General features: G+C 33.3%; 1 protein-coding gene across 1 annotated transcript in view; it reads right to left on the bottom strand.

Annotated features, from left to right (window-relative positions):
• Positions 1–4,400: 4,400 nt before the first annotated feature.
• LOC131668608 (zwei Ig domain protein zig-8-like) overlaps positions 4,401–13,654 on the bottom strand; it is a 58,194-nt gene continuing 48,940 nt past the window's right edge. The window contains exons 4-7 of the mRNA XM_058942926.1: positions 13,152–13,313; positions 8,154–8,288; positions 6,165–6,375; positions 4,401–5,336 (exon numbers count right to left, since the gene is read on the bottom strand). Coding sequence (XP_058798909.1) covers positions 5,236–5,336; positions 6,165–6,375; positions 8,154–8,288; positions 13,152–13,313 — 609 coding nt within the window. The 3' untranslated portion in view covers positions 4,401–5,235. The remainder of the gene's footprint in view (positions 5,337–6,164; positions 6,376–8,153; positions 8,289–13,151; positions 13,314–13,654) is intronic.

A 13,654-nucleotide genomic window follows, 5' to 3' on the forward strand; every position in this document is an offset into this window, starting at 1 on the left:
TTATCTCACGGCAAGTCGACATAAATTTGTTAAGTACTCAAAATAAATAAATAAATAAATAAAGTTGCTTTTCTGATTACTTAGGAAAATTAACGTTAGATTTTATTTTCTTTGATTCTCATTTAAATTATTTATGAAATCAATAATCTGTCGTCTTAATTAATGCGACAGTTGAGAAACATAATTTTCAGCATGCTAATTATGAGTATTTTATTAGTATATTGCATTAAAATAAATTGAATTTTTCTAGTCAAGAAAACATGTCGTATGTTTTATCAAGAATATTTGTGAACAAATTAGATTTATTTAAAAATTTCTCTTTTCAAACTACCTTTATTGCAAAATCGTAACTTTTCATTGATTAATAGTAGATTGGAAAGCTAAAGAATACGAATTGATATACATAAAAAACGTTCGATATCATTTTTCTCCTTTGAAAAAGTTGAGCACTACAAATAGCCGTGTGCCTGCATTAAAAAAGAGAACGAGATAGAGAGAGAGAGAGAAAGAGAGAGAGAGAGAGAGAGTGAAAACGATATATAATAAGCGCATGAAATTGAAGGGAGGTGAAGCAACGGAGGTAAACCTCGAAATGTTCCAGAATATAACTTTGCAACTAAATCGCTTGGCCATTATAAGGCTTCCCTCCAAGATTTCAGCAAAATATTTTCCGCCACTTTGTGCTTTATCGGGGAATACGATGCCGACCTAGAAGAAGGAGGTCTAAAACGCTTCGTGACGTCATCTCTGGGTTCGTTTACTCAGCAAACATCCTTGAAAAGCACGATCCGCACAATTTCTCTCTCTCTCTTTCTAGTCTTTTTTTTCTGTTTTTTTGTAAAGAAGAAGTTTCAGTGGCAAGGAGAAAAAAATAGTCAGTGAGAGGGAGAGATCGGAAAACTCAGATGCTTTATGCACGAGGCTATTAGCAATCTCCCTCTTGATTAGCTTCGCTGAGCAAACTAATAATGAGAATCTTTTGTAAAGAGTGCGCGAGTACTAGTTTCTGATTATACAAACTTTTTTCTCAAGTGCGCAACTGGCGCCAGAGAGAGAGAGAGCGAGAAAGAGAGAGAGAGCAACAATTTGAAGTTTATTGCAGACTTTTACTTGGATTTTTTCTATTTGCCTGGCTGTTACGTCGAGCGCGCTTTCCAAACTAAACTTGGTGATGTTTGCTAATGAGCTTCTATTATCAATTCAATATCGACCTAGTTTCTGGATTCGTATCAATATAAAAAAGCTTTTTTTCGCTTTTTATGAATATCCTGCTTTGTGCGAAATAACTAATAATGCGAAAATCCAATAATCAATCGGAATTCATTGCCGGTTGTGTCTCTTATAAATACTAATAGAAAGAGAAGGCCGCAAGACGAAACTTATATTCTTTTGCCGCTCGCGAAGTGAAAAAGTGAGAAACAGACATACTCGGACCATAGGGAAGATTTAAACGTGCCTGTATATATATGTACATATCCTTTGGACTAAAATCCATTTGGTATGCGAGGTATGCAGCCTTGGGCGGAAAAGAGTTAGGAAGAGATCTGGGCCGCGCTCGAATTTCCGAATCTCATTACGGGAGAGACGATGGGCAGGCAGGTCGATGCGCACAGAGCTGTTAAATTATACAGCCAACCAGAGAGAACGCTGACACTATCTATCTGTCCATCTCCTGCCGCAGTGTAAACGCACATCGAGTGAGCGAATTCGTCTCCCTCTCATACGTATACATGGAAAGTTTAGCCGCTTGTAATGGGTCGCATCTTTCAGACTGCTTTTCCCATTAACGTTGTTTGCACTCAAGAGATAGATCCGATGTATATATATATATAAGCATCGTGTCACCGATGCTTATCCGTTAATACTGCTAATTATGAATTTTCTTGTGAGATGGCACGACAGACTCATTTTTCATTCCGACTCGCTGGTGGTGGGATAATTATTATTACGCTACTCCTGGACTTTTAAATCGAGATCCGCCATCGATAAGGCTGTGCTTGTCAATTACTATACAATATGTGGGTGTTTTATTTTTTATTCCTGTCAACTATTTGTCAACAGCATGATACTTGAATGCATAATAAGCAATTCTTATCCAAACGAATAACCGTATCATTTAAAAACCAGAAATTTCTTGAATATATACTGATACATGATGTGAAGAATATTTATTTCATAGCGCTAATTGAAACGAATTTTATACTCTAAAGTGCTTATTATAAACTTGATAAAAATTTAATTTACATTGGAAATTGTTCTAATATTGTCACCGATTATGTAGCTGTCGAATAGCACTGTTCCTCCATAAGCTTTCAGTATGGTAACTATGCTAAATTATTTATATACTCAATACGATGGTAATGTAATTTAATACGATAACACTGTAATTTTCAAAAAATAAACATTTTCATAATTTACATTATTTTCGTTTTATTAAAATAAAACTACCATTTGATCATGATTTTTTTATTTATCAGTCATTTTATATGAAAAGTAATAATTTCAATTTAGATTATTTTACATATTTGGATTTCAAAGTTACGTGTGAACGAGTTTAAAGTTACTAAATTGTTATTAATCCACTTACAAATATTTAGCCATTGTTTTCTCACTCGATCATTTAGTCTCTTAGAAATTTTCTTTCTAAAAACTGAAATTTCTTTATAAAAGAATACGCCAAGAAAAAGCTCTCAGGAAATCGAAATATTACGTCTTGATTCGAAAAACAGTATGTCATTCAATTTTTGACAATATAAATTGATCAGTTGATTTTTATTTCACAGGTTTTATTAAAATACTTAAACATAAGTAGTTAAATTCAATTCCAAAAAAATTTTTCTTATCTTCGTTTCGTTCGATAGAGCAAGTGAACAAAGGCCGAAATGGTTATGGCGCGAGCCATTGTGCGGTTGCATGAATGCCACGGGGAAGGGGATTCACAGTCAATACGCACATCGAACTTAATGACCCAGTGAATAAACGCAATGACCCTTGATTTTCGTTTTTCGTCAATCAGACACAGAGCATTCTATTATCCAAGAAAGCATTTACAACATAAAAATGTTTCTTGAGTTGTTCTTTGTCTCTTTCTCATTGAAGTTATTTTCCAGTTTGTAAATTCTACATTATGATGATGATTTTCGTGTTAGATTTTTAACCATAAGAAGTTAAATCAAATTCAACAGTCTTAACGGACAGAATTCAGTCGCTATGAATAAAGTAAAAAGCAAAGTAAAATTCAGGAGTAAAAATATTAAGCGAAATTGTCATCTTTTTTTGTTTTAGAAATAAAAAAGTAGGTATCTTAAAAATTTCTTTCGACAGCAAAATAACTTTCAAGCTAGAACTTAGTTTTTTTTAAGTACAGGCTACTTAAAAAAGTAGAGGAAAAAGTTGCTCTTTCCGAACTACTCCACGCATATTTGCTTTTACTGAATTCTTAGACGCTGGAGCTTATAAATTTGCAACTTACTTTCTCGTAAAAACATTTTTTGACAGCGATAATTTAAGAATAATGATAAAAAACTGAAAATAAAAGGTGTAATCACGAATGTACAAATAAAAAAAAAATAAAATACAGTACTAGCTTTGAATCTTCTTTTCTAACTCGCTCAAAGTATCGTACATAACATATATGCTTCTGACTTCCGGCGATAATAGAGATGAAGAAAGTCCTCAGAGGTAATAGCCATTAAAAATTCCATAAAATTGTAATGCTAGTACATAAAATACAGGTATTACGATAGCACTGTCTTAGCAGTTAAAGTGTATGAAGTTAATACTCTTTCACTCGTCGTTAAATTATATATGAGGTCCATTCTATGTCATAATGTTTATGTGAAGGTGTAAAAAACATTAAATATTAAGACTATTTTTTACACGTAAGCGGAAAAAATTTTTATTTTTATCTCAATATTAGTCTTCTTATTGGCGACCAATAAAATCTAACCATGCCTAATAACAAATTTGAATTGTAGTGTAAATAGACCAAAAGTTGATGAATGTATATTAAGCATACAGAGAAAATGGGATAATAAGTCCTTTTTTGTCTGTGTTGAAATAGAGCCAAACTAGTGTAATTTAAAGAGAAGTTCAAAAAATAGCTTAAAATCAACTTTATTTATGCAACTGATTGAAACATTATCATGACAAATGCTAAATTATTGTACTTACCTTTCTGATTTTGTCATTTATGAAAATAATTATCCACTGTAACAAAAAAAAAAGATACAAGCAATCGAATTTTTTTTAATAATAATATAATGGTATTTTAGAAAAAATAAAAAACGTTTGTTATTCATTCAAAAAAAATTCTATTTTATTGCTAATAATAAGAAATAGATAGTAATGAATTATAATCACGAAAAAAATCCACACGCAAATGGAATTTTGACATTTATTGGATATTTTTATAAAGTTATTTTTTTTATTGTAAAACAGATATATTCAACATATTCATAGATTTTTACGTTGACGAATTTTCCCACATGTAAGATCGTAAGTTTATTTACATATTTCGAGGAGTCTATTTACAAAATGTATTATGACAGACGTATTTACACGAATAAACTATTTGAAATCATAGTAAAACAAAATTTCAAACAAACATTTTCATTTACATACATACATGTGATCATTATCGTAGATATATAAAGACGGAAATTTTATTTTAAAAATAAGTTTCTTAAAATTTAACGATTTTTAAACTATTTAATCTTGCAAATATAAACAATACTCGAGGAAACAATGTGAGCGATTATGAGTTTTTTTTCGTTACCATCGTAACCGGACATGAATGGTTGGAGTTGGATAATTATTTTTTTTAATATTGAAATGTTCAGTTAATATATGAATCAACAGCCCCGTACACGATGCCGAAACCACATATACAATTACTTTTTTTTGGCATATAGACTCGTTATGCATTTAAAACTTATGTCCTAAGTGTAGTGTCGTGGCAGTTCAATGACAATGAAAAGTGATCAACCCCATGCGAGAAGATAGATACGTGCGAGAATTCGGAAAGTACTTGCAGTTACACGATGTGTCCCATTACCACTTTTACGAACACGTCGCTCTCACTTATTTACACGTTCTTCGTATAAGTTGGCGCAGGATGCGTTGTGATAGAATCTTATTATTAATATTTATCATCGTTATTAACGATTGCAAAGATCAAAGAACGTAATCAACTTTCCTTCTCTCGTTTCAGGGAGTAGATCATTCGGGTAGGGCTCATCGAACTCCAAAGTCCAGTAATAACAGAAGGGACAGTACAAGCAGGCAGCTACTTTGTCGCAGACCCGAATTTTTCCGACTTGCTGCCATCTTGTCACCTGAAATAACAGAAGAATACGGTGGTTGTTTTATCTCTCGTGTTATTTTATCGTATTAACATTGTCTTAAAAAATACGTTAGAAATCTTATTGCATCGTCTAAGATTGACTGATAGCAGATTGTTCTAGATCTACATTTTTTCAAATAAAAACCATTAAGTTTTCACAAAGTAACAATTTTTTTGACATATTATCTATACTTCAACTTTTAAAGACTCAATCCAATCAATTTAAGTTGTATCTGTTGCATAATCTGTTGCACTATAACTTGTAACTGCTTCTCTATATGGAAAACTGTTATTGCAAAGTTATATTTTTAATTGTTACTCGTTTTATTCAATTCAACGAGTACTAGTCGTTACTCTTTAGTTTGAAATTCATGAATAACTCAACAGTTTCTTCAGCAAGATAAGTTATATCAAACACCCAGAGTATGTTTTTGTATGATATCCATTTCCGCAAAAATAACAATTCAACTTGATTTTGAGTTGGGAATAATATAAATGTTATTCTACCAGTTGTATAAATCAATGTTTCATTTTTTGCGCACAATGTGCATTTTTTTAAATACATTTTATTGTGCAAACAATCTATGTGATTCTTTCTTTGGTATTCGATCTCAATATATTCTGCAAACTCCATAACTTGTTTTTCTCACCTTTTACGTAGTACACTGCAGTCCTTTTTGTTTAGCGTCAATGCCATGTTTCTATTTAATATTTTACTTTACATTCTCAACATGCATTTCATCTACTTTTCTGTTAGTTTGTTCGCATTGGTTTTAGTTCTCATGCCTATTTATGAAAGCCTCAAGATGAAATTACATACCTTCGGTGACGAAAACGAAGATTGAAGCGGGTTTGGTGTTGGAAGCGCTGCAGGTATAATTGCCAGTGTCAGATTCAATGGCGTTGTTGATCGTGAGTCGACTTTGCGTTAGCCCTGGTTCAGTTTGTACGGTGACGCCGCCGCGCGTTGTGTCATAATTAATCATGCGGTTGTTGTGGTACCAAAAGACGTACTGAGGTGGCGTTGGACTCTATAAAACGAAAGAACAATCCGATATGTAGATATAACTATTTTCTCACGTGCATCTTATACGAAAATACGATATTTAAATAAAGTTGTGCTATCATAAAGTATACTAGTAAGAACTCATTGCATTCATGTAGCAACAAAACTTATGGAACTACCATGATTGACATTTAATTTTCTAGGAAAAACAATTTTACCAGTCATGTTACATTTCTAGTTTTTCAATCATGCAATCTTGTATTTTATTTGGACAAGAACATTTTACATTAAAAAAAGTTTAATAAAGAATAATTTTTAATCTTTGAGTCTATGAATATTTTTATTAATTGACGGGCGAATAACTTTTTTTTTGCTTGTCACCATAGTATAGAGAATCAAATATTGCCTCATATTTCAACAAAAAAGTTTCATTGCTAAAAACTGACGGTCACGTATTTGGTCAATTTGATATTTTCAGTGAAGAGTTTAGTAGAATTATTACGTATATTATAGAGATTAAATTAGTTATTAATGATTACTAATCATTCAATGATCTAACGATCACAAAGGTAGAATTCATTATTATTTCAACAGTATAATCGGCTGATAATAATAAACACTAGAATCGTATTAAAAAGGTTACTTTTGATGATGATATAGTAATTTGAGTAATAAATAAACTCTATTGACTTTCCATCAATCCTTTATTATAATTTAGCGACAGTTTCAACTATTTTGATATTAATGTTCTCTGGTTCATTTCAGGCTAAAAATTACTATGAACAGAGTAAACCTAATTTTCTAACATAAAAATATAATATTATTAACTAGAAAACAAGATCTTGCCGAAGAGTTGGTAAACAATACGATAGTCAGAGGTATAAACAGTGTGACACTCTATATACACATCTGTATGTTGTGTCATACTGGTTATAGATATTACTGTGATCTCTTTTACTAGCTCTTCAGTAAGCTTTTGTTTCCTGGTTAATATTACGTTGATTGTAATAAAGGATTGATGGAAAGCCAATAGAGTTAATTAATTACCAGCGTTATATTGTTGTTGGCGTCTATACATACACAAAGAACTTGAATTAAAGTGAAAATTATATACTGTAGCATATTAGTAAGAAAATAACGAATTATGTAATAGGTTATGTGTTTGTGTGTGTACACACACACACACACCCACACACACACACACACATACTGATGCATACATATATATACTGTTTCAATACGTAATATAATCAAATCCATCGGGGGACAAAATGGATATAATATTTTAATTAAAATTAAATTTTAATTTATTTAAAATCCTAACGAATCGTAAAAGCCTCGTCTGTTGAAATATGAAAATATATATAGAATAAATTCAATCTATTAATTTTAAATTCTTTTAGTACTGCCACATAGGTCACTTCTAAATAAAACATAACTGGAAAATGTTAGAATTCTAAAGTACATAAATAGATGTATAACATTTCGGCATGAAATAATGAGTTTATTATTTTCACTTTGATCCTTGTGAGTGTGTGTTATACTTATCGCTCGAAAGAACTCCGTCGAAAGCACTCGCGACACTTATAAAAATAAAATTTGCCTGTGCCCTTATTTGTTTTGAGCATCAGGATTACTAGGTCAAGAGCCGTCGGGTGCATTCACTGAGAAAGCTTCGAAAAATCCTAGTTCCATATATATGAAATACACGTGATGGTGAGAAGAATTTTCGAAAAAAAATCGTACTTGTTTTACACAAGGATATCATTGGGATTTTTTTTCATTGTGATTGAGGCCACGTACTTTTTCTATAATGCAGACGAGATTGATAATAGATCTGACATCTACGTGGTGCTCTTCACTTCCCAGTATGAACGCTTCGGGCGTTACTACTTTCAGATTGACGAAGTAAGACAGAATTCCTGTGCTGCGGGAAACCTGTAACAGAAATCGCAAGCAGCTGTTAGCACTATCATTGCAAAACACAACGAATTTGCATATTATTTTAATTATTAATAAATGCACATAGTTTAACTATATTTGTGGATTAATACTTGGGCACAATGTCGCCTTGTAGAAGTACGCAAAATAGTTATTTTGAAAAAACGAAAAAAGAAATGAAAAAACCTAAGGTAAATAGTACGCGACTAAACGTTAGAATACTTGGTGTGCGCTGTCGCGCAGACGAGTGCAAATAAAGTAAACTTTTCAAGCAATCGTTCTGTTTTCTGTGGTTATCATACGCCAAATATTCACCAAGCTGGAAGGTGGTAGTACAGTGTAGCAGTAGGTTGTGTGCGCGCGCGCGCAAGTTTCTGGTGGCGCGGAGTCTCTCTCGCCTATTCTCGGCAAAATTCCGCGGCACAGTTTATTCATAGTTGATTATGCTTATAGTTTCTAGTTCGCAGTGGCACGCGGCTCGTTTAATTGCCCAACCTCACGTCACGGTTTTCTCCGCGTATATATACCAGTGGTATTTTCTGTCGCTGCGTTGCCGCGACTGACTAGAGTGTCCTGTGAATGTAGACGATTAGCGTTTTCAATGGAATTTCATGGTTTTACTGTAGCTATTGGATTTGCTTATATGTGTGTGTGCGTCTGTGTGTGCATGTGCGTGTATGCACGACACTGTGAGTGCTTCCATTATAGTACTTCACAGTTTGAAGTTTCTGCAAATGAATCGATATATCGTTTTACTCTACTGCAGACAATTACAAATTGGAAAAACTCAATCTATTGATTAATTTCGTTCTTTGCTACTTCATTTTATAAATTTTTTATAAAGTATCCAAGCTATAAAAAAGATATTTTTTCGTATAAATACATGGGTGATTATTATTTTTTTAATCTCGAAACACCGTCGCAAAAGTTATAAAGATCGCGAGATTGAAGTATGTTAATAATAAGGGAATTTACATTTTGATGGATGTTTTAAAAATGAAAAATAATCAACATGCATCGCCTCAAAAGAATATCGTCGTGTATATGTATTAGTATACCAAGAGAACTTTGATCGTGCAGCATCGTAGTATTCAAACGGAATTTACATAAAGGAGAGCGACCACTCACTCCTGCCTACATCCTATAGCCTTTATCCCCTGGGAAGCTATCGATATATCAATAAAATCATCATTTCAAATCTCTATCTTTATATGGAGCTGTTTTCAAATGTTACATCTATTTTCAGCGCTTTGCATTAAATATACACAAAAATCACAAAATACAAAAGAAAAATTCATCTTATCTTTATTTCAATTACATGTGCATATTTAATATCGTCATATATTTTCGTCGTAATGTTATACATTTTTTCCTCAACAATATTCATTGTGATCGAAATCCTTGACTAATTTCAGTTTAAAAATTAATTATGAAAAAAGTATGTCATCGTGTCTGGACGATCAGTATTTATAGTTTGATATATTATTAAATAAGTTAGAGGTGTATTACGTATCATCCATAAGTTATTTATCAAAATATTGAAATAATTCCTAGTATAAAATGTATAATTGCTTATATTATAAATTCACATACTAGACCTAGCGTTATTAACATTATAGAAGTATTATGAATTATAATCAATTAGAAACAAATTAGTATTAACGATAAAGGTAAAACATTTGGAACGAGATTGCATAGTCCTTTCTCAGGACCTCGTTAAAGGTATATATCCAGTCGTAGAACTACGAGCACCTGGCGTGTAAGTGTGTGAATATATAAGATAAGCCACGTGATGCGAACAATGCGGGCTAATGCCCATAATTAAATATCTATTAATTACTCTCGAACGCAACGCAAAACGATGGTCTTCATGGTCCTTCTTTTCGTGATTGTCGAGCTCTCGTGACGATGATGAGCCAGGATAGAACAAGAAAAACTCTCACGCTATTCAGTCGTCGGGAGAACTCGAACCTTTTTCTTTCTTCAATTCAAGCTTATATATATATTTACTCACTCGATATATATGTACACACATACGAGTAATCTCAAGTTCTAAGTCAAAGCGTTTTCATTATGCGACTAAAGCCTTTTTATTGATTTTCTCGGGCAAGCACGCGCGTGTATTTTATGTGAAATGTATTTACGTCGACTACTTCTTTAAGAGATTACGCTTTTCTCGTTATTTATCTTGCGTTTTTTCAGAAGTTGATCAACTTCCGTCGGATATTTCATTTATTACTATTAAAGTTTGAACGCTTAAAATAAATATTGGAGTTGATTTATTGCAGGACTGTCTATATATGAAAGTTATGCAGTTGTAGAAATGTTTATTTTACGAGATTCTTTATTACCAATTTATAATCGAGTGGCCCTGTAAGAATAAATCTTTAAATGTCAATAAAATTGACGTGATAAGTCAACAGTCGAATTCCATATCTTCTATTTTAAAAATAATAAAAAATGGAATACTAATCCCAAGCGACACGATAACTAGAGCGTCTACCTCAGAAAGAAAAATAAAAAGTATTTATTCAGCATATCTCAAGCATAAATTTATCCTCGAGCTTTCAATCTGACCGTTTTATTATCCTCGGAATTGCCTCACCTCTAAGGTAGGGATGTTATCGCGCTCATTCCTTTCTTATTTCGTGCAATCGAAAAATTCAATTTTCATTCGCAGACCGCGCAGCAAAGAAAACTCTCTAGCGACTGAATATTCTCTCGTCAATTATTATTACGTTAATTATTCAATTATTACGTTGGTGCGCGGTGGCGCTGGTCAATAAGCAAACTGGATTTTCAATCTCAGTAGCAGCTTATTCCGCGCACTGAAAGCACAAGCTATGTGCCGCACGTGCGAAAGACAGACCGAGAGGGGAAGGAAAGAGAAAGAGAGTGCGCGGTCGGCGCTAATGAGCGTCCGGGATTAAGGTAGCTCGGAGTCTCGAGACTGGCGCGTTCGCTTTTGTTTATTGCGCTTTGAAAACCAGCACAAGGAAAATGGGATCTCTCTCACTCTCTCTTTTGAGCGTCTCAGCCTCCTCGTAGAACCTGCTTTATCAAGATTTACATCACTCAAATTTTCTTGCAAATATCGGCGCAAGTAACATCCCGAAAAATGGAGTAATAGCATACCTTTGAAGATCCTAACATTGCTATATTCGAGTACAATTACAATTTAAACAATTTATCAGTCTTTTGAATAATTTTTTATTTTTAATTGAAACATACATAATAATATTAATAAAAGCAAATAATTATTTTGTTTAATAAATTATTATAATTGTTATTAATATAGGAATATTGAAAAATCAAAGTTGTAATATTTTATCGCCCATGTTTGATCATATCTTTATTTTATCATCATTATTTATCGGAATGCGATACTTTTCAAAAGAACATTCATTGAGTAACAAATGTAACCCGTAAGTAGTGTGGATCATTGTTTGGTCAGGCGGTCGCAGTCGTATTGCACCGGTAAAGAAATGTATACTCGATTTTCCCGAGTGCAGTAGCTAACGAGAGACGCCTTTGCCGATGAGGTCATCCGCAAACCGAAATGTAAATGAGTGAGTGTCGAACTCGTGCATAGTGCGTCTGTTGTAACGAGTTTGTTGTCCTCTCTTCGTGTCGATTTGATTTCACTTAACCTACTGAGTAATTGTATGTTTCCATCTAGGTGAATGATCATTCCCCATTTTTTTTAACAATGAGACGTAGATTATGAATATTCCTTGGGTCGAAAAAAGAAAGTATTGAAATAGTGCTACAAGGTTGGCAACGCTGACATCCGATTAAGGTTATAAAAACTTTTTATGCGTGCTCATTTAGAGAATTATCCATACATCTATGTCGGGGAAAATTTGAAAACGTTTTCCGACGTTCGCTGATTTGTTTAAATTTTTATATTTATACTCTTAAATGCTATAAAAATCCTTTCAGCGTCTAAATTAATTTTGATTATAATATTTTTACAGTAGTTCACAGTGAATTACAAGAGATAACTTCGATTTTACAGTATTTACGACAGCTACTGCCACGTAAGCCATTCGTTAGTATTTTGATAAGTACTTGGGAAAGGATGAAATGCGAACACTTACGCGAGCTGTTGAAATGAAATGGCTGGTTGAAATATATGAAAAGAGAGAGAGGCGGAAGATTTTCGTAGGGAAAAACGAGAATGCTGCATTGAGGGAAAAGTAGGTACGAGTGAAAAGCATCTGATGCGCGCCCGCGCGTATAGGTTTGAATGCCGTGCGGCGTGCGGTCTCTCTCACTCTCTTTAATATTTAGGAGCTTGTAAATTCTACCATACAAAAGCTAACGTTTCGCCGAAATTTTCTCCAAGAAAATTCTCTGTACAAAATGGAACACCTTTAGTTCAATTCGAATGGCGTTCGAATATGTTCATTGCTCAATGAATCAATATAACGACCAGATTCTTTAAAAGTTAATGCTAAATTTTGTTGGAATACATTTTGATAAACATTGTATAAATTTTCCTAGTAAAAATAAGCTTAAAATAGATTAATTGCATTAATTCCATGATTTAAGCTTTTCACTGCAAAATATTTACGGAACAAACATCATACTACAACGTTATTTGTTATCAAAATCACGCGCAGAGATAACTTGATTGAGTACTCTAGTATCACAATTGAGGAGGTATAATCCTAACCTCGGTGTACAAGTTTTCTTTATCGTATTGTTGTTAGCACTTTGAATTCTACGCAATTTTCTGTATCAATATATTGTTGCCTGGATATCGACGAGTTCTTTTACGATACGTATGTTTTTCTTTCAAGATTCACTTATTTCGAGGTTAGCTATTTTCATTGAAGTTATAGAAAAAGAACCCACCTGACATTCATAGGTTCCATTATCACGCTCCTGTACATACTTGATTTGCAATGTCCAGTCATCCGAACCTTCAGGATGCAACACTTGAAATCGTTCGTCATTGGTGTACGTAAAAGTTGAACTTGTCAGCACATGCCAATCTCGTCGTCGTATCCACGAAACCTAAAATGATCAATTAAATAAAAATTCATTATGTGAGTGGGTTTTTGTCGGAAATGACGCGCGAGTATGCGGGGCGGGGGAGGGGGGAATCAGGAACTTAATTTCAGCCTTGAATGTGTGTGTGTGTGAGAGAGAGAGAGAGACTAACGGAGAGAGAGAACACAAGTGATGAAATTTGTGGGCGTAATATGAGAAAACATTGTCGTCTACTTTGATGAATGCGTACCCTTTTGTCCATGTCAACACAAAGAGTCAAGAAGCAGAACAAGTTCTATCAATCAAGTGTAATTTGGATGATAATGGAATGCTGAGTAATGTTTATTGCCATGGAGGAGAACTTA

This window comes from Phymastichus coffea, unplaced genomic scaffold (genome assembly GCF_024137745.1).
Source record: "Phymastichus coffea isolate CEN01 unplaced genomic scaffold, Cenicafe_Pcof_1.1 PCOF00081, whole genome shotgun sequence".
Lineage (NCBI taxonomy): Eukaryota > Metazoa > Arthropoda > Insecta > Hymenoptera > Eulophidae > Phymastichus > Phymastichus coffea.